The following is a 22,041-nucleotide window of genomic DNA, read 5'->3' as shown; positions in this document are numbered from 1 at the left end:
ACAGGGGAGTCATTCTTCCCCCAGCACAAGTTTCAAGATTGGCCCCAGCTTTCCGCAGGATACTAAACACTATAACCTCCTGTGGAAAGCTGACAGGAAGATATAGCTAATGTCACCAGGATGAGAGCCTGGGCCCTGAGAGGTTGGCAGCCACTGACTCTGGGATGAATTGAGCTGCTCCATAAACAGGGTATGGAGAGGCAGGAAGGAGCGGTAAGCAAAGCGAAGCCTATCTCTGGGGCTTGAGCACATCTGCCTTTTTCAGGACCCTGTCGGGTGCTTTTGCCTGGCTTCCTTTTTTTTATTGGCAATATGGCTATCAGTATCAGAGAAGTTACTAGAAACCAAAGCTGCGGCAGCCTGCTCTCTAGTGAGTCTATGATATCCAGACTCACTAATGAGATTTCTTTTGAGTACCAGAGGAGTTTCTAATGGGATAGGGGAAGAGCCCCTCCCCCCTTGAAGGGTTGACATCTCCAAATAGCATCTCTCCCCAGCAACTTCTAACACTGGCGAGTTTCCTAAAGAAAATACCTAATTGGGTTTTTCTCTCTTGGAGTCCCCTCCTAACACTGCAGCAGGAAGTTTCTGACTTAAATACATCTTGCTTCGCTCACACACACACATACCAAAAAAAAAAAAAAAAAGACATAATTTGGCTTAAAAACAAATAAACGTGTATGTGTCTTGTGTCTTGTTGATAGCAAGAATAATTTTCACAAAAATGCCTTAGATGTAAGCATATAGTCACGGCTCACTAAAAAGCCCGTATTCCAGCAGAAGCTGCTGACACTTTTCAGCTTCTGCAGATGATCACGGGGTTGTGATTCAGGGGGCAGCTGCTATTACAGAAACTGACCTCGAGCACAGCCTCTGGAACCACCAGATTCTTCCCATAAGGTCCTGCACCATTAATTATGTAGCCTTTTAGGAAAGTCACTAGGTCAGACCCGGCATGCACTCATTTCCTCGAGTGCTGGCTTGTCATTTATTCTCTGCAAGTTCCATTCAAGAAATGGTATGGAGTATAACCTTTGATCTCTGCTGTGACACTCACCAATGCAGAGGGGAACCTGCAGGCTGTAACTTGACTTAAGTCGCATGGCATTGACTGCCTGGGTTCACACCCCCTTCCAGCTACTGTTCAGCTGAGTCAACACCGACAGTGATAGAGAAAAAGCCTCAGGAAGCAGAGTCCAGACCTTAGCTCCTAACTGGATGGTCTCCAGCAGACCAATCCTGTAGAGTCTGTGCTTTCTCTGTAGTGAAATGGGAAGGTTAGTGCCTGCCTCAGGTGGTGTTGTGAAGCTGAAGTTAAAGCAGTGTGCAGGTGGCTAGGATACAGCAGGTGCTCAGTAAATGTTAGTCCCCCTCTTTTCCCTTCCATTTCTCTTTAGCAGTACTGTGAAAAATGTGAATATGTGGAATGCTGTCCTTTCCATGTAGCACTTCCCACTTTTCCAAAACTGAGGCTGACATTTAGGAAGGCATGAAGGGCAGGAAATTGGTGTTTCTGAGTGAGTGGGTAAATAATTACCATAGGGTGCTAATAGCAAATGCCCTGCTGCTATTCAAGCGGTCTTCAACAAATTCATGGAAAATGTGTCACATCAAAAGACTATTTTCAAAAATATTTTGCACCACAATGAAGTTATCTTTTAATTCCATTTTCCCAGCAGCTTTTTCAAGTACTTTTGTATGTTCATTCATGTGTATATAATAACCTCAGAAAATTCTCATTGATGTTCATTGTTTACCAACGAAAGCTGTGAAATCACAGAACTGTCACATGTTAGAATGGGAGGGCGGGGAAGATAGAGACCAACATATTTTTCTGGCTGTATTCTCTCTATCTCTCTAGGATACTATGTGGTGAGGCTATGTTGTTTTCTGGTGATTTCCTAAGTGCACCTCAAACATTCCTTCCAGCTTGGGTCTTCACCCATCTCATCTCTTCTACCTAAAAAATCATTTCCCCCTACTCTTAACCTAAAGAAACCTATCTGCCTTTGAGTGCCTAGGTATATACATAACACATCTTTCCTAAATGTTTCTCCTGATTTTTCCAAAAGGACTGTGTACTCCGTCCTCTGAATCTTCAGAGTACTCAGCCCATTTACACTTCTCTGCTCCCTTGATGGACAGTTAGTTGTGATCAAGTCTCTCCCCTGATGGGTTTTCTGTTCTTGAAGGTGGGGCCCTTATTTTCTGTTTCCTTATGTCACTGTGCTACTTAGCACAACACCTGGCAAAAATCGATGTCTGCTGCCTAGTTAATGAAGGAATGGATTAGCAAATTAATACATGCACTTTCATGTGAATACTTTCAATTAATAGCACAAATTAAATCCATTGCTGGACTTTTCTTTTTATATTTTGGTGCTCCCTATGGCTTAATCATTCCTGATGCCTAATTTTCTTTCCTAGCAGTCTTCACAAAACTGGGATAGAAGGCTAAGTGTTGATTCTTCACTCCCAAGTGGCTTTACCAGTCCTCCAGATGAACTACCTCCTACTCGAATCAAGGAAAGCCACATTTTGGAAGGGCTAAGGAAGCTACAGAAGCGAAAAGTATTAGTTGAGCCCTCATCAGTGATAACCAAATGGGGTTATAAAGATTGCATGAACTCGAATGAAGGGATATATTCTCCAGGAGTGAAGAGTAACAGCCTCAAGGAATATCCCCCCTGCAAAGCAGCTGGCCCGGGGAGCCCCTGCAAGGAGCCACACAAGGCATTTGTTTATGAAACAGGTTCCCACATTAATGCCGATGATGACTCCTCTTCCTTAGCGTTGCTGCAAGCAGTTCCAAGTCAGGGCTGCAGGCTGCATGGGAATAAATTAACCCACAGTGTTTCGGACAGTCTGGTTGGCTGGGAGCCATATGGAAAACATTTTTCCGAGGGCACGTCCTCGGTTTATCCTAAGGAAAAACCTGAAAAGCTGATGCGTTGTGCCAGCAACTGTCCTTTGGAGAGGAAGTGGTGCCCAAACTTGCAGGCATCTCAGACTCAGAGTGAGAGGGGTCTCCACAGCCAAGGCCATGGCCACGTGGCTCTCAGTCTCCAGCTTTCGGACACAGATGACAATGAAACCCTTGATGAGTTGCACATCGAGAGCAGTGATGAGAAAAGCCCTTCAGATGTGTCACTGACTGCTGACACTGACAAATCCACGGAGAACCTGGACATGCTCGTGGGACTTGACAAATCTCACCACGGCTTTCCTGAAGAGGACAAAAAGCAAGTGCCCATCCACTTGGAGACTAGGCCAAAGACGTTCAGCTTCATTAAGCAGCAAAGGGTGGTGAAAAGGACTTCTTCGGAAGAATGTATCACTGTAATATTTGATGCGGAAGATGGCGAGCCCATTGAATTCAGCTCTCACCAGACTGGAGTTGTCACTGTTACCAGAGATGAAATCTGCATTGACGCAGCCCCTGCTGCACCCACGGGAGAACACACTGGACTTTTACCTCAGGGAAACGCCCCTTTCCAACCAAGCTGTGCTGCAAGAGACTGTACTTTTTTGAAGAGATCAGAAGATGAAACTGAGGGAAACATTCCAAAAGGCAGTGCAGATGATATTCCCCTGGCACCCAATGAATCTTTCAGTCCCAGGGCAGTAACACCAAATACCGAGCGACCAAAGCTGACCAAACCAACACACAGCATGTCATGCCAGGGTCATCCAAGGTCCTCAGCACCTCTGGGTGTCTGTCAGAAGCCAAGTCTGACAAAAATACCTGCCAGGGGCAAGGCTTCACCCCAGAAGTCAAAAATCATGGAGACTGAAGCCTGCACACTCGGGCCCTCATCCGGCCCCGTGACTCTCGAGAAATCTCCATCCTTCATGCCTGTGAAACTCTCACGGTTCGCAAAGACCGAAAGTCCAGGACCCCTTTTTGATTTACGACCAGATTCTCACATTCCAAAGCACCCTGCTCAGCTTCCTCACAGCTCCAGAATGTCCAGCAGGAGGGACTGGGCCCAGTGCTCCAAGAGGCAGACACCAGGGTCACGGTCTAGGCCCCTCATGGAGCCTAGCAACAGTGGCGACCCACCCATGAGAGACAGACTCTGTGACTCTGGGCCAGAGGCAGAGGTAAAGCCCCCTTCCCCACCACCCCCTCCGGGCAGGTCAGTCTCGCTACTGGTCAGGCCTGGTCGTGACTGTTCACCACCCCCTTCATCTGCCAGGTCTGAAACCAGGGGCCCCGGTGAAACTGCGAGAACCATCTTCAAATGCCCCCTGCTGAAAGGAACCCCTGCCCCTGTTTCTTCTTCCAATCAGGCCACAGCAGAAGCACTTAAGAAGAAGCCTTCCATGGCCTTCAGAAAGCCTGTCCTCACTCACCCTCTGTCCACCCCAGAAACGGTGACTCAAGCCAGATGCCCTGCATACACTCCCTCCACCTCACCTGCCATGACAGCTCCAGGGCCTCCCAAGGCCTCTCCAAAGAGAGGTGTCCCCAGAACCTCTCAACAAACCCTTGGGACAGCACACACAGACTTAGGGTTACGGACTCCCAAGAATTGCCCTTCAACCCATGAGGCCCCGGAGGCAACATCATCCAAAACTGTATCTCCAGGAAGAAAAGGACAGGTGAATGACAGCGGCATCCCCACATCCCCCAAGCCTGCCTTCTTAGGGATGAATGAGTCAGCATCATCTCAGGTGAACAGTCCTTCATCGTCATCGTCATCGTACAAAAGCCATAATGTGCCACATGGTTGTCCAAACACTCAAGAGAAAGGACTGAAAACGCGCCTCCCAGTGGGGCTCAGAGTTCTCATGAAGTCTCCCCAGTTGCTCAGGAAAAGTTCCACAGTCCCAGGAAAGCATGAAAAAGACAGTTTAAATGAAGCCTCTAAAAGCTCTGTGGCTGCAAGCAAGTCCAAGCTCGAGGCCTGCAAGAATCCAGCAAGCCTAGAGACCACTGGAGGGGAAATAGGTGCAGCCACTCTGGATTTCCAAGTGCAAGACACTGTTACTGATGGGCTTTCTGTGGAAACAGCACTACCAGAGCCATTGGAAAACAGCAGCTCTGGGGCTGATGGAAGAGACGGATTAGAAAACAGATCTGTGAAAAGATCCCTGTCCTCCAGTAAGCCACACCTGAAGCCAGCGCTGGGCATGAACGGCGCCAAAGCCCGCAGCCAGAGCTTTAGCACTCACTCAGGAGACAAGCCTTCCACGCCCCCCACGGAAGGGCCTGGCAAAATCCGAACTCAGATTATTACCAACACTGCTGACAGAGGCAACTCTCTCACCAGGCAGAACTCTACCATGGAAGGCTCTTTGAGTAGGACCCCTTCTGCCCCCATGCCTGAGAGCCTTCTCAGTGCTGGGAGGCCCCTGGGCCACCCGTCCTCCAGGCAGGGCTCCCTGGGGAGTGCAGACAGTACTAGCCAGCATGGGAGCCCTAGCAAGTTGCCTTTGAGGATCCCTCCAAAGTCTGAAGGGCTCCTCCCACCACCTGGAGCAGAGGCCCCGCAGACATACACTCAGGGAGAATGTCCCAGTGTGGCCATAGCTGCAGAAACAGGCAGCGACCACTGCAGGTGCCCAGTCATACCAACAGACTGCCCTCGAGCCCTGCAGAGTCCGGGGAGGACACAGCATCCCAGCGGTTTTGAAACAAGCAGGACATCCAAGGTAGAAACTTCGGGAAGGCATCCAGATGCCTCTACAACAAGAACTGGTGCTGTGAGCCCGGAAGCCCCCCTCTCACCCACAATCGAAGAAAAGGTCATGTTGTGCATTCAGGAAAACGTGGAAAAGGGCCAAGTGCAAACAAAGTCCACCTCTGTGGAAGCCAAGCAGAAGCCAGGGCCTTCATTCGCCAGCTGGTTTGGTTTTCGGAAGAGCCGGCTCCCAGCTCTCAGTAACAGGAAAATGGACGTGCCCAAAACCAAAGTGGAAAAGAAAGATATGAAAGTGCTAGGATTTGGAAACAAGCAGCTAAAATCAGAGAGGAAAAAAGAGAGAAAGAAAACTGAGCTGCAGTGTGAGATAGGAAATGAGCTCAACAGGGACACTGAGTCAGTAGATGGGGCAGACAGTGGCTCACAGAGCAAAACAACTGTGAAAATGCCACAGAACACTTACAACCAAAGGAAGTTTGAAGCCAGAAGTAGACCCAGCCCTGTCACATGTCCAGCAAATGATGCCTTCATGACAGAACTGTTGAACAGGTAACTCATTGGGAAGGAGGGGCAATGTAGAAGGGGCCCCTCACCCTGAGATGGAGAGTTGTTCACGTCCTGCATGTTAAAACATTGGTCAAGCATGCTTTTCATTCAAGCAGGAATGCATAGTCGCTGACTTTTATACATTAACTGGAATATAAGCAATGAAATCAAAGTTAGCAATAAAATGATAATTTAGTCCATGTTACTTGGTTAACCAAACCAGTGGTCTTTGAAATTAAAGAATGGTAACTTTTATCAAGGTTGATACAGAATTCAACCTACACTAGGAACCATGAATGTACTCACATGGCATGAAATGGAAGAAAATTACACATAGATTTTTAAAGCATACTGATTTCATTGATTGTTCTGAGCCAACATGTACTTAGAAAGTTTATCAGAAATAATTACATTTCCTGCCAATCTTAAGGCAGAAATATGTTTAGCAATCACTCTTCAGTGGTTTTTATTTTTGCCCTCCCCACAAGAAGTTATAAAAGTAAATTATTATATTGTCAAATCTAAATCGACACCCTACTTGAATATTTGAAAATTTAATCAAGGCTAGTGAGTAACATTTGTCACACAAAGGTTGAAAAAGAGATATGTGGAGATTACTTTAAACTTTAAAGGATTGGGGAAAGGAGAGTGAATGAAGAAGAGCAATGTAATTTATCAGAGGAATCACTTTCTACCTGCAGAGTTGATAAGAAAGCAGCTCAACAGACAGAAAGTGGATCAAATGATATTTCCTGCAGGAATGTGTTAAAGGGCAGTTCCCAGAGCTCCTGTCTCAGTGGCAGCTCCATCAGCTCACAGGGAAACCACAAGAAAAACACCAGAACCAAAGCCGACATGGAAACACCGAGAGACTCCCTGGTAAGTGCTCCACCATCCTGGTTACAGGGTGCTTCCTTTGGAGCTGTTCTGTCTGAGCTCTTCCTACCCTTTGCTGATGCAAATGGATGTGCAAGAGAGACTGGGGGGTGGAGGGGAGGAGAGAGTTTGTAAAAAATAAGATTTCAGAACAGAGAAAGGCTGATGACAACCGCAGCCGTGCGATGGCAGCTAGAGAGCGAGTGGGCCTGGATCCCACCAGGAACACTGCCTTTCCCAGCGCTGTTTTCAGAATGGAGTGCATTCCCAGAGCAGTGCAGGAGGCTAATGCTGCCAGTGTCATTCTCAAATTATACCTCATGTTGGAAATTTGTTTTCGTGATGAATTCCAACACCACCAGCAAAAAAAAAGAAAAAATAAATAAATAAGGAATGAACATGGTTTTAAAAGTGAAAATGCTAAGCAATTTAAGAGACTGTTCACTGTTTTGATGATTTGGTCTCAGCATTGTTCATTTGTTATGAATTCTAAGCACCAATTTCATCCTTCATAGACAAGAAGTGCTAACACAAAGAAATTCGTTTTTGGAACTTGGCTCCTTCTCTTTTAGCCTTATAATTATGAGGTTCAGAACTCAGGGAGTGAACTGCCTTAAAAAAAATAAAGAGATGTTTTAATATTTCCCTAGAGAGTGCTCAATTCAGAAAACATTTTTGTTTTAAAGTTGCCTGAAATTGCACTCCCTTTGGTTATGTTCTTTATGTTCTTATATAATTGATTTAGTGGTGTTTGCCCTTGTTCCCTTTAATAAATTTTAAAGCACTTAACCCTCCCCCCAAATTTTCTATATAGAATTATAATATCCACTTATTTTTGTACTTCACTAAGGAAATTATAAAATATAGTCCATACTATCATTTACTGGGGGGAAACCTTGAAATTTGAAGCAATTATACATTTTTTCCTGGTGTGCTTCAAGAGTAGAGGAGATCCTAAAAGTAATTATGTTTGGCATTATCAGTTACTAATTATTAGTTACAATTCCTCAATGTTAAGTGTATCTTAGATAAGAGTTTCACAGGCAGATTTTAATTTGAAACAAATTCACATTTAATTTTTTTTTGTTCAGATAGCCCTTGTCTCTGAAAAACTATAAAGGCTTTTTTTTTTTTCAAACTTTGTGAAATCACACACAGACTGTTCGCTGCAAATGTTCCTCATTTTTGCTCTTTGCTTTCACAGTGTCATCCCTTCTTTAAAAATGAAGTTGTCCCTGCATTATAAAACCACAAATTGTAAGCATATCTAAGGGTGTCCTTGTAGTGTCACTGTGAGGAAAGAAAGAATGAACGCGTGGAAATGTGCAATATGCCGGAAATTCAATCCAGCTGATGGAAAACTTTGATAGCCTGACAGAGCCCCTTATCAGAGGAATGCCATTTATGCCCCATTTAGTATGGATCTGACAGCTTAGGGTGCATCTTCACTGTATGAAATACCCAGAAAACAAAAGAGCCTGTGTTTGGCTTTTACAATTTCATTTTTACTTTTGTGTTACTTCCTAATGCTGAAATAATTTACCATGCTTTTTCTTCTCTCATCTGCTGGCTTTCACAAGCTAGCAATAAGGTTTCTTTGGTATTCTGAGAATATCTGATGGAAACGCTGTGTTTTCCGTGAAGTACAGAGGCTCACTCACCACCCAAATACACATCAGCAATGGGCATGTGCTAATTTTTCTGATGAGCTGCAAGAGAACACTCATCATATTGGGAAGCTTTTTCCAAATAGAGGAATGTTGTTAACCCACATAGATGACCAGCTAGGCATTTTTTAAAAATGTAACATGCATTGCTTTTTGTTTCATCTCCATAGTTGTCAGTGTGGATTTGGCTGAAATTACTAATTTCAGAGCGGACATTTGCTGTAGTATCCCTTGGGGCTGGTACAAGAGTGGCAGTAAAAACCCATTTATTATGTATTTATCAGCATATTAGGAAGAAGATTAGATGTAAAATAAGATATATTGCGATACTAAAGCACATTAATGTGAATACTTGTGAACCTTTTAAAATCCAGACTTTGAAAGAATTTTCCCCTGTGAGGATTCAAGGTAAATTTGCTATCTGCTTATTTTAGAATGAGTTATAAAGAATTTTTCTCATGCTAGTTATTTTGGGCGAAAACAATAGCTGTATATAACATGTTACATATCATTCTTTTTTTCCTGAATAAAACCACTGTTCAGCAGCCTTAAGACATAATATACCATGGCCCCTCCTACTCTACAAAGCAAGATTATATTTAGTTATGAAAATCCTAGGACACTTCAATGATTTTAATCCACTGTAATAATAGATTATTTCCATATGTGTAAGAAATCCATATATGTAGCAAAATCCTACTTAGTTCACAAGTAACTGCATGTCGCTTTTTAGTATTGTTAGATACATTCTAAAATATGTGTAAAACTCCCATTAGTGCTTTGTTGAATTAAATCTAATTCTCTTTTCAGAGCTTTAATTAGAGGCTTATGTCTCCATTTCTACCATCATTTACAGACCACTTAGCTCTAGCTTTTGTGTGATTTAGACCAGAGGCCATTTTAGTCTGTACTTGAAATGACTTTATATAATTTACATAAAATGGGGAAAAGATTTGCCCCAGTAATACTTCATTGGCATGAAGTCAGTAAGTCAGAGAGAGGTACACTCAGCTTACTACACATTGTTAATTCTTCCTTCCTGTCTTTAGATGATTTTCTGAAATGATAAGTCTCAAAGGGTGATAGCTCCAGGCTCCTGTCTAACTGCCACTGGCCAAAAATAAAAATCATTGTAACAAAATTAATGGGATCATATACCTCATCATGCACAGAATTAGATGACCATGTTGGTATGGACATTTTAATTTAAAGGTGTTCTCTTCACCCAATGTCACGCAATCTAAAAAGCATATCTGTTCATAAAAAAACCACCAAATACTATCTATTAAAATAATACTGTGGTGATAAATAATAGAGTAATTATAATAATTAAATATTGGAGTAATTACACGAACTATCATCTTAAGTTCTGCCAAATGTTGTGATTTCAGTTTCTTTAATTGGAAGATTTTGTTCTACATTGGTGGACTTAAGAATGTATCTTTTTTCTTCTCCTGTAGAGTTTTCCCAATGACCACCTTTTCCCAAGCTTTGCCTTCCAGAAATTTTCCCTCCCAAGATGATACTCTCTTTCACACAGATTAATTATGGTGTTTGCCTTTTAAATGTGCTTTGGCATCAAAATGTTTGTTTGGAAAATTGTTAGTGTTGAGCTGATTTTGAGAAGAAATATGTACAGAGTTCCACATGAAGTTTCCTAAATACTAAGTTTAGTTATAAAATTGTACATGTAAAAATTGATCATTGGTGATTTTTTTTTTCTTTTACTTCTATTTCTTCCTTCTAGTGGTAGGGGTTAATAGAACACAGTAGATGTAATGACACTAAATGGGACATTTGTAGTAGTTTCCACTACAGCTTCAGAGTCCCAGAAGATGAACAGGACTCATGGGTACATCCCTGGAAGACACCAGAGAGAGCTATAGTTACTTGTGAGTCACTTGCTACTTCTTACCAAATGGGACATTACTGACGTTGACTTGTGTAGGTTCCTGGACAGCAATAAATGAGAAATGTCCAACTACTGGTCTTTAATGAGCCAGACACTTGACAGACTCCTTGGTTTTATCACCCTTTTCATCCTTTCCAAGTGCTTTGAAAATTATCCCACTTATGCCTTTATTTGTTAAGTTTTTTTTTTTTAAGGTGTATTTGTTTGTTTAAAAGGCAGAGGGTCATTATTTATTTGAAAGAGAGAGAGGGAGAGACAGAGAGGTTTTCCATCTGCTGCTTCACGCCTCAAATACCAGCAACAGCCAAGGTTAGGCCAGGCCAAAGGCAAGATCACAGAACTCCATCTGGGTTTCCCAAGTACTTGAGTTGTCTTCTGCTGCCGTCCTGGGCACATTAGCCAGGGAGCAGGATCAGAAATGGAGCAGCTGTGACTCAGTCCAGCACCCTGATTAGTGTGGGGTGCTGACATCACAGATTGCAGGTCAAACTACTGAGCCAAAATACCAGCCCCGTGGCAAATTCTTAATCTTGATCTAGCATCCAGTTACCTGCCAGGAAGGTTCTCACACCCAGCTGCTATGTAATCAAGAATTAAAATTAATGTAAATTTCATCCTATGAAAAATATAATTAGCAAGGGTAATCTGCCAGAATAAATTATGCCTCTCATTTCTACAGACAAAAGGGTTTTTTCTAATTACTCACCACTGCGCATGAAGTCTATTTGTATGGATAATTAGAGCTGATGAGTCAGACATTATAGGATACTCCCCATTTTCTATTCCTTTACTGCTGCTGCATCCATCCCTTTCAAAGTAAAAATTTCCTCGCATGGTCCATCTACCCCTCGTGGATCATTCAGCTCAGGCTGGCAGAAAGAAGGAAGAGACCAATAGCCTTGTATGCAAGCCCAGATTCTTTGACCAATCTCCAGAGACCATATTTAGCATGTGCTGTTAAATGCATACAGCTCTGGAAGGGCTCTGACAAGGGTCTGACAGGTCAGACCGTCTGACGGCTGATGGCTTCTGCTTTCTTTCTTAAATATGATACTTGGAGAAAGGGGATAGTGAAGTTCTGCAAAGGGGCTAGGGACTAGTAGGGAAGAGCACCAAAGCACCAAATACATAGACACACACAGAGAGAGAGAGAGAGAGAGAATGTATGTTTGGTATACTTAATTAAAAAATTAACTATATAGATTCTTGGAATACTGTCTCCATACCTAAGGTCTGGGAGATGAGGAAAGTATACCTGTTGCATGAACTGCTGTGGGGAAAAAAAAAAAAAAAAAACGAAACAGTGTATCAGTGGCAAAAGGATCCATTCTGAAGATGAAAACCTATGTGACTTTGAACTAACCAGTGCCCCTCTCAGAGCCCTTTTGCTTTCCCTGTAAGACAAGAACTTTGTTTTAATTATTTCATTTTAGAACTTAACAGACTGACACCCATATTGATTCACCCATATTCCAGTGGGTTAAGAAAAAACCCCTGCCGGTGCCGCGGCTCAATAGGCTAATCCTCCGCCTACCGGCACCGGCACACTAGGTTCTAGTCCCGGTCGGGGCACCGATCCTGTCCCGGTTGCCCCTCTTCCAGGCCAGCTCTCTGCTGTGGCCAGGGAGTGCAGTGGAGGATGGCCCAAGTGCTTGGGCCCTGCACCCCATGGGTGACCAGGATAAGCACCTGGCTCCTGCCAACGGATCAGCGCGATGCGCCGGCCGCAGCGCGCCGGCCGCGGCGGCCATTGGAGGGTGAACCAACGGCAAAGGAAGACCTTTCTCTCTGTCTCTCTCTCTCCCTGTCCACTCTGCCTGTCAAAAAAAAAAAAAAAAGAAAAGAAAAAGAAAAAAAAAGAAAAAGGAAAAACCCCTGCAAGTGTGAAATGGATAAATTTCAGCCAACTCAAAGAAAATATTTGAGGGAAATATGGAACATATTGTCTTAACTTCTGGAATGAACTGAAAAAGAAAATCTTTGATGTTTCTGTAAGCAGGGATGGAATACTCCCAATGTATCATTAATAGAGGTTGAGGTGTTTAGGGAATCCTTTCCTCAATAGATTTTTGAGTAAACTTGTCACAGAGCTCTGAGCTGAATGAACTTTATAGGCAGATTAGTTACACTTTAGTCTCAGTCACATACACAGTATTTTTCCTCTGCCACCCACAGAGATACACTATGAGAAACAGTTGATGAAGACTTTTTTCCCCTTCTTTCATTTGCTACCTGCTTCCCTGGAGGTGCTAATGGGGAAATGCCCACAGGGCAGACTGCTGAGCAGAAAGAAAATGATAAGCATGGTCTTTAGATACCCACCCCTTAACAACCTCTCCTAACCTGGGAATTGAGCTGGCTGCCTACATACCCTGTTACATTTGCCACCTTCCAGCTATTAGAATGATACAGATTAAGCACCAATTTTACATTCTTTTTTTAAAAAGGTTTATTTATTTTATTTTATTGTTTTATAAACATTTATTTATTTGCAAGTCAGAGTTATACAGAGAGAAGAGAGGGAGAGAGAGAGGTCTTCCATCTGCTGGTTCACTCCCCAATTGGCCACAATAGACAGAGCTGCCCCAGTCTGAAGCCAGGATCCAGGAGCCAGGAACTTCTTCCAGGTCTCCCACATGGGTGCAGGGGCCCAAGGACTTGGGCCATCTTCTACTGCTTACCCGGGCCATAGCAGAGAGCTGGATTGGAAGTAGCCGAGACTTGAACCAGGATACATATGGGATGCCTGTGCTTCAGGCCAGGGCATTAACCCACTGTACCACAGTGCCGGCCCAAAAAAAGGTTTATTTTTTTATTTATTTGAAAGTCAGAGTTACAAAAAGAGGAGGAGGAGAGAAAGAGAGAGAGAGGTCTTCCATCTGCAAATTCACTCCTCAAATGGCTGCAACAGCTGAAGCTGTACCAATCTGAAGCCAGGAGCCTGGAGCTTCTTCTGGGTCTCCCATGTGGGTGCAGGTGCCCAAGGACTTAGACCATATTCTGCTACTTTCCCAGGCACATTATCAGGAAGCTGGATCAGAAATGGAGCAGCTAGGTCTCGAACCAGGTGCCCATATGGGTTGCCGACATTGCAGGCAGAGGATTAACCTGCTATGCCACAATGCTAGCCCCGTCACCAATTACATCATAATAATGGAACCCTAGTCAGAAAATGTGAATAATTGGTCTTATTCCATTAAATATGAGGAGGGAAAAAGTAGAAGCCTTAATCTAGCTCAAGGTCAGTATACAACCATCTTAATTTGTACATTGCAAGTATAAAGTGATGGTTTTTTTTGTTTTGTTTTGTTTTTGTTTTTGTTTTTTTTCTTGACAGGCAGAGTGGACAGTGAGAGAGAGAGACAGAGAGAAAGGTCTTTCTTTTTGCCATTGGTTCACCCTCCAATGGCTGCCGCGGCCGGCGTGCTGCGGCCAGCGCACTGCGCTGATCCAATGGCAGGAGCCAGATGCTTCTCCTGGTCTCCCATGGGGTGCAGGGCCCAAGCACTTGGGCCATCCTCCACTGCCTTCCCGGGCCATAGCAGAGAGCTGGCCTGGAAGAGGGGCAACCGGGACAGAATCCGGCGCCCCAACTGGGACTAGAACCTGGTGTGCCGGCGCCGCAAGGCGGAGGATTAGCCTATTGAGCCGCAACACCAGCCCTTGATGGTTTCTTGATGTCAACTTAAACCCCTGAGCAAGCTCACTGTCCATCTCTAGTGCATAAACCTGAGCAAGAACCCCATCACATTGCACAGCTGACATTAATATCATTGGCTGCCCAGGAGACTGCTGAAATGTGTTTTTAAGGAGCTAGAGTCATCCCACCAAGGAACACAAGGTATCTTGGTACTGAGGCCAGGTCTACACAAGCATAGTCATAGCTGAGTAGAAATTTAAGAATAGAGTCCCCCAGATGAACACAAATCTGGAGTCAGACTTGGTTTTTTTGAGTCCCAGGTCCATTGCCTAGACAATTCTTCATCTTCTCTGTTGTTTGGGGATGGGAGCTCATCTCTAAAATGAAGCTCCCAGTAGCACCTGCTCCAGAACTTTGTTGTGAGACTTATAAAACCCTACATGTGAGAATATTAAACAGCACCTGCCACACAGTGTTTAAGTGTTTGCTGCTTTCATTATGACTGCCATTGTTGATGCTATTACTGCTGTTACTGCTGGATTGGGAAGAAAGAACTTAAGTTTTCATGTCAGTGTTACCATTTCCTCTTTGTGTACAATTTTAGGGAAGCATCTTGGACCTCACAGTTCTCATTCTCATCCATACAAACTAACTTCATGAGTTTCTATCCTGACTTCGATCTGATGCTGTTCCTGTCAAGCCTCTGGGTGTTCCAATGGAAATATGAGGGAAATATCTTTGACATGAAAGTCTAGAAAAGTGTCTCAGTGCCATAGTTCACTGATGTACACATCATAGTCACTTTGTTTCATTGTTGGAAGAATTTAAAAAAATCACTCAGAATTCTATTGCAGGAAAGTCAGGTGATGTGAGTATATTTTTAATATACTTCTTTATTCTTTTTTTGTTTTTGACAGGCAGAGTTAGACAGTGAGAGAGAGAGACAGAGAGAAAGGTCTTCCTTCCGTTGGTTCACCCCCCAAATGGCCACTACGGCCGGCGCATTGCACCAATTCAAAGCCAGGAGTCAGGTGCTTCCTCCTGGTCTCCCATGCGGGTGCAGGGCCCAAGCACTTGGGCCATCCTTTACTGCCCTCCTGGGCCACAGCAGAGAGCTGCACTGGAAGAGGAGCAACCGGGACAGAACCAGTGCCCCAACTGGGACTAGAACCCGGGGTGCCAGCACCACAGGCGAAGGATTAGCCTAGTGATCCGTGGTGCCGGCCGCTTCTTTATTCTTTATAAAACAACTTGAGGAATTCTCTGACTCTGGAAGAATTATACCTCCTAGAGTTGAATAAGTATTGAAAACCGAAGTTGTTGGCAGGCATGTGGTCTATTCATTTGGGACATCTATATCCATATCAGAATCTACTCCTGGCTCCACTCGTAACTCAAGCTTCCTGATAATGCAGACCCTGAGAGGCTGTTGGAGATGACTCAGGTATTTGAGTCCTTGTTACCCATAAGGAGGTCCTGGATTGAGTTGCCAGCCACTGGCTTCCACCTGGCTCATCCCCAGCTGTTGCAGGCATTTGGGGGAATGCATCAGTGGATAGGAGATTGCTTTACTCTCCACCCTTCAAACAAATAAATGTTTTATTTTTGAAAATTTTAAGACATATATAAAAATTGTGCATATATGTTGGTACTTTGTGATATTTCCATACACTGTGTAATGTTTGATCAGCATAAATTCATTTATCTTTTCAAACATTTAGTATATTTTTACAGTCAAAATGTCCAAAATCCTATTTTGTAGTATTTTTAATGGAGACGTATGTAATATATTATCTTTAGTCACCCTAAAATCTTATATAGAATGAGATACCCTCTAAATCTTCTTTTTCAAAGCTGGAATTCTATTTCTGCAGATACAGACTTGGAATTATAAAATAAAGTCAAATCATAGAGTGGGGAAAAATGAAAAGAAAGAAATTCGTATGTACGCATCCTCAGAAACTTCCATGTGTAAATGTGCCCTCCCCCACACAATTGTAGTAGAATGTACCATTACTCTGAGTAATGCAGAAGATTTAATATAACTTCCAGTATTTTCTTGTTGCTGCAGGTAAAAGGGGAGAACGAGAACTTACAAGAGGATGAAGAAGGTCCAGTTGCAGATTCTGCATTCCAGAGCCACATCATAGGTAAAAACTCACATTCTGATGCATTTTTGATTATGACTTTTCTACATGTGACTTTCTTTCAGAAGCTTCCAGAGACCATAGCTTATGCTTACAGCAAGTTCATGGTCACACATAGTTACCTTTATCTGTCAGACATAAAATAAGTGGATCAAAGCAGCACCTGCAAAGAAAACATAGGTGCTTGCAAAGAAATGCCATGTGAACTAACGAGAAGTATTTGTCAGTCTAAAGTGAAAGTAATACTGAGCGTAAATAATTTGTTTCTGAGGAGAAAATCAATTCTGAAGAGTTGCAGTTTCTTTAATTCTCTCAAGAAGCTCCTAATACAAATACCTGTCGGTTAAAAATATAGTGTGATGGCTCTCTTGAACAGAATTTTGTAAGTTAAATACCTTATACCCATAGAACTAAATACAGTAAGTAAATATGGCTTGCCAGAATCTTCGACTCATATTTTTCACTATTCCTGTTAAAAAATGCTGATCAAAATAATCTTGTTTCTGTAATAAATTTAACTTCTCAGCTATTTTCCTAAAGTCGTGCATTACGCCAGACTGAAGGAACCCAAGTTCCCAAAACAAAGGGTCTTGGCTGACTGTTTTCAGCAGCCAGAGTGTAACTGATGATGGAGAGTTTATATTGTGACCATGATTCTCAGGAGATGGAAGATAAGTCTAATAGCACCGACCATCTTGGATACTTACAGAATTAGTTGCTTCTTGGAGTCTAAAAATAGTTTTGACTATCAAAATGCTGAGCATTTAACTTTACACAAGACACCAAGGCGGCTTTCTTTCATCCTAGCGGATAAGGTGAAGGAGTAGGTCCCAGAATGGATCTCTCCTTTTAAGTTACCTCAGCCTCGGAATATCTTGTTTCCAGCCCTGAAGAGCAGGAGGGGCATGTTCTTTGTCCCACCTGTTGTTTCTGTTTGTTTCGATGCAAAGAGGCTCCGTTAGGTGGCCTCCTTTTGGCCTGGAAGGAAAAAAAAAAAAAAGACACCAAGGTATGAAGGGAAGCATTTCTCCTGATTGCTTTTCGGTATAGTAGATAGTATTGTGTGCCATGTTCCAGTATATGACAGTCACAGATTGCTAGTTTCTGGTATCATCAGTATCCACTGCTCCTATCCCATCAGGAATAACTTTATCTGCTATCTCTCAGTATGCCATGGCTCTAGCACCATGTACACTTTGTGACTGTGTCTAGCATATCCAGGAGTCTTCTGCAATCTAAAGTTTAGTTTGTTTCAGAGAGTTGTTGTACCCCCACAGCTGTATGAGACTGATATACCATCATTCTTTTCATGTATATTTGGGGGTACAAAAGTCTTAACAAACAGCTGAATGCATGGTAGTCTGAATAAAAGTATTATTCAAAAAAGATCCTTTATTACAGTTGTCAATGAAAAATGTTTAAATTGGTATCAGTTCTGCATAGTTAGCTAATATGCAAGTTTAATAGTCTTCAAACATGCCACTATGTAAAGCCTCACTGGGTCATCATTTTTCCATAATCAGGAGTTCTTGGTCCTATAAAATAATGTATATAAAATTAAAGACTGGATTCTTTTAAAAGGGAACTACAGTAATGTAGATTTTTCTTAATATACAAAGAATTCTTTAGATCTGCACTATTTGATATGATTGCTGTTAGTCACATGTGGCTTTTTATTTCCATATAAATTAACTACAGCAACATAAAATTAAAAATTTAGTAACTCAATAGCACTAGCCACATTTTGAGTGTTCAGTGGTCACATATTCTCTATGTTCTATATTAACATTTCCTTTATCACACAAATATGTATCAGGATACATCAAAGTTTGTGGAAAATTTGAATTCCAAGTTTATTTTGTTGAAAACATTTTTGAAATTCATGAATGGCTTTTCCATAAAACACATTGTTCTTAAACTTTTTGAAGATCCTGAATATTCATGGATTTTAATGTTTGCACCCAAATTATCTTTTAATTTTTAATTCTGTTTTATACAAACATTTTGGAGTTTCCTCTATGATCTATGTAAACATTCCTTCGTCACTGTTCTGTTGGACAGTATTCCTTTACTTTTTATTTCATTTTTTTTATTTTAATTCTAACAGACTCAATATGATTTGTACGCACAAGTCTAAAAACATAATATCATTCCCTTCCTCCATCTATCACATCTTCCTTCCTTCTACCTTTCTTTCTTTTTTTGTTTTTGAGATAACATTTTAAATTTATATTGCAGTAAAAAGGCTTAATACTTAACCAAATAAGAACTTTAAAAAATAAAAAGCAGAAAGGCCCTAGTTTTTTGGGAATATAGACAATGGCTATAAAAAATAATTGAATGGAAAAATAACCATTTCATCTATATATAGTTTTTTGTCAATTAGTCATTCATAATTTCTTGCAATGAAATAGAATCAATGGCAATTTAACCTCTAAATATTTCCTGTGTGGTAACAAGATAATAATTAAGTTCATTTAGATCTTAAGCCATTTCCTTTCAACACTTACAATACTGGATGTAGATTTGACCATCGTTTTGATAGATGATTATTTTGTCTTTAGAACATTGTGCACTTACTTCTCCAAAGTGGTGGAGAACTATATGAATAAGCTGCTGGTAGCCACTAGTAAACAACAAAAAAGAAAGCTGACTGACAAGCCATTATTTAAGTAATTATGTCCATTTGATCATCTTATATAATCAAAAGTCTAGTGGAAGGCGAACACAAACGAGACATAGAGCAGCTCAACAATGTCATCCAAAGCCCTATTTCATTTTATCTGTCTGTTCAACCATCATTACCACGTTGGCTTTGTGTCTTCATGCTTGTTGACTATGGTTGCACATTGACTCTTACTACTCCCTAAATGGAAAGAGGGGTTGGAAATCCTTATAAAGAGGAGAAAAATGCCTTTTGAGGAATTTGAGGAAGAAGTCAAACAGAATGCAGTGGTGTCTCCCTCCGATCCCCCAAAAGAGGGAGGCCTTGTATAATATCATGAAGTGAAGAATACGTGTTATTTTCCCCAAACCTAAAAGAATTACAAAGAACAATTTGACAGGAGTTCACTGGGCAAATGACTCACTGCCCCATGGTAGAATGGAATCTGCTTACCCCCACCACACACACACACACACACACACACACACTAGCTGAATATACACCCAGCCTATTCTGCAGCAACCAGAAGGGCTCCTACCACCAGTATGTTACGACAGGGCACATGATATAACCCTATTTCCAGCTTTCCTTGGACAGTGCTGTGAAGTTGCCTTGGTGCTGTCCTCTCTACCCCAGGAGCTGATGCTACCTCTAAAGGATCCTACCACCCCAGCCTAGCATCATCTTTCTCCCCTTCCTCCTCAGACTGAGCTCTCCTGCCAGCTACTAATGTATCATACAGGAGGGCAATAGATACTCAATTATTACACTTGACTGACTTCACACCATAAACCAGTACATTTCAGTTTTATCAGGAGCTTTTTATTTCCTTACTTCTTGTCCTCTCTTAGATTTTTGCTAGCTAATATTGTAAACTTACATCACTAGAGCAACAGATTAAACAGATACCTTACATATTTGCATTGTAACAAGGGCACAGGCAAAGTCTTACTGTTAGTTCAGAACTCTGAAAATTGGGCTGGCGCCGTGGCGTAACAGGCTAATCCTCCGCCTTGCAGCACCAGCACACCGGGTTCTAGTCCTGGTTGGGGTGCCGGATTCTGTCCCGGTTGCCCCTCTTCCAGGCCAGCTCTCTGCTATGGCCCGGGAAGGCAGTGGAGGATGGCCCAAGTGCTTGGGCCCTGCACCCGCATGGGAGACCAGGAGAAGCACCTGGCTCCTGGCTTCAGATCAGCGAGATGCGCCGGCCGCAGCGGCCATTGGAGGGTGAACCAACGGCAAAAAGGAAGATCTGTCTCTCTCTCTCACTATCCACTCTACCTGTCTAAAAAAAAAAAAAATTAAAAAAAGAACTCTGGAAACTAAGTTTTGCACACTCAGAGCACTGAATTGACAAAATTTGGTGTAAAGAAGAAAGGATAGGACCAAGCCTGCTTCAGATAGTGAACAGTAGCAGGAGCAGTGGCAGGGAAAAAGAATTGTTTTTGAAAAACTGTCTAGCTAATGGTAGACAAAGCTATGTTGAGTAAAATAGAGGAGATTTAGAGCCTCATGCACAGTGGAAATTTTATCTCTGTAACTCACAGGCCTTAGTCTTTATCATCCAGCCAGAAAGCATCCAATCCATAGTAGGAACATGTCCAGCCTGCATTTGAGTAGAGGCAGAGGGACAAAAGAGTCATAAGATGTGCAATGGTTCTTGTCAAGGAATCTGTAAACCAGATTCAAAGGATGCCCTGCAAATGCAACAACTGCTTGCCCCAGCAGAAGGGAAGACCTAGCCTGATATCAAAATGTTTGGAGCAGTATCTGTTACTTTTGGAGGAAGTGTAAGGAAGGGCCAAACAGGTTTCTGAATCAAGTACTTCACTTAGAGAACAATAACCAGGACCTAGGTGTTTATTGTATCTGAACAGAAAGAACTCTGGAACCCAATTATTGTGCCACAGCCTTAATAATATATGCTCAACCTTAATAGTATATATTACTACATATTCTATCATTTGAATTCTTCAGAATACACTCACTTTTAAATCTAAGACAGTATTTTTCCTAACCATCAAAATCAGTAGAATTAGATCAAGATGGATGTACAAGAAATCCTAGTCACTGGCCCTGTGGTGTAGCAGGTTAAAGCCACCATCTGCAATGCCAGTATCCCATGAGGGCACCAGTTAGAGTCTCAGCTGCTCCACTTCTCACCCAGCTCCCTGCTAATGAGCCTGGGAAATGATCATATAGGAGATGGTGTGGTTTTACATGATTGATATCCCATATTATTACAAAACCCAGGGCTGGGCCAGGCTGACTTGCTTCTCCCTTTCCTGACATACAAAATGATAACTAAGATGTACTATAGGATACTGGATTGGGCCATGGGATTCTAATATATAGCAAAGCTTGACAGGTACTGTCCTAAGGGATAGAATTTCATCATCAAAGGAGAGAGAGATGTCCTTCAAATTAAGGGAAATGGTACGAGTCATAAAGTAGATGGTTTATAGAAGGACACACAATTGTTGCTGATATAGCAGCAGTGAGTTTCTCACAAGACCCTAAAAGTTCCCAGGAGTCCCTAAGAGAATGATCCATGGGACTGGTATGTTTTCCAGTAAGGAAACTGAATAGTGCAAAAAGAAAGGTTTTGACATTTGGGAAAGATAAGGGTAACATGCTATATATAGGTGAGCTGAGCTGGCAGGGCAGAGGCCAATAGGCAGCCCTGTGGGGTGAATTAATCCAGGTGATCAATGGGGAAAGGGCCCACTCAGTGGGTGATAACTGAGACACAGTAAGTATGCTTTGCCTTTTTCCCAGGGCCTATTTTTTCAAGTATAAAGCTCAGGAAAGTGAAATATCTATTCAGAGTCCTTTTTTCTCTATAGTCCTCTCAACTTCCTAAAAGGCAATCTATCTATGGTTCGTGACATAGGAAGGGAGAGGTGAGGGTCACATCAAAGTCAAACAGTGATGTGCTTC

At 42.4% G+C, this 22,041-nt stretch overlaps 1 protein-coding gene across 7 annotated transcripts in view; it reads left to right on the top strand.

Annotated features, from left to right (window-relative positions):
• The window catches only part of NCKAP5 (NCK associated protein 5), a 957,082-nt gene that overhangs the window by 839,344 nt on the left and 95,697 nt on the right, over positions 1–22,041 (top strand). For 6 of the 7 annotated variants that reach the window (XM_062185802.1, XM_062185829.1, XM_062185786.1 and 3 more), the window contains 3 exons: positions 2,428–6,197; positions 6,896–7,073; positions 16,361–16,439. In XM_062185802.1, the coding sequence (XP_062041786.1) occupies positions 2,428–6,197; positions 6,896–7,073; positions 16,361–16,439 (4,027 nt within the window). The remainder of the gene's footprint in view (positions 1–2,427; positions 6,198–6,895; positions 7,074–16,360; positions 16,440–22,041) is intronic. The other variant, XM_062185796.1, reaches the window with a different exon arrangement.

The sequence above is a fragment of the Lepus europaeus genome, chromosome 1, assembly GCF_033115175.1.
Source record: "Lepus europaeus isolate LE1 chromosome 1, mLepTim1.pri, whole genome shotgun sequence".
NCBI lineage: Eukaryota > Metazoa > Chordata > Mammalia > Lagomorpha > Leporidae > Lepus > Lepus europaeus.
Note: the sequence above shows the minus strand (reverse complement) of the source record. Positions and strands in the feature narration are given on the sequence as shown.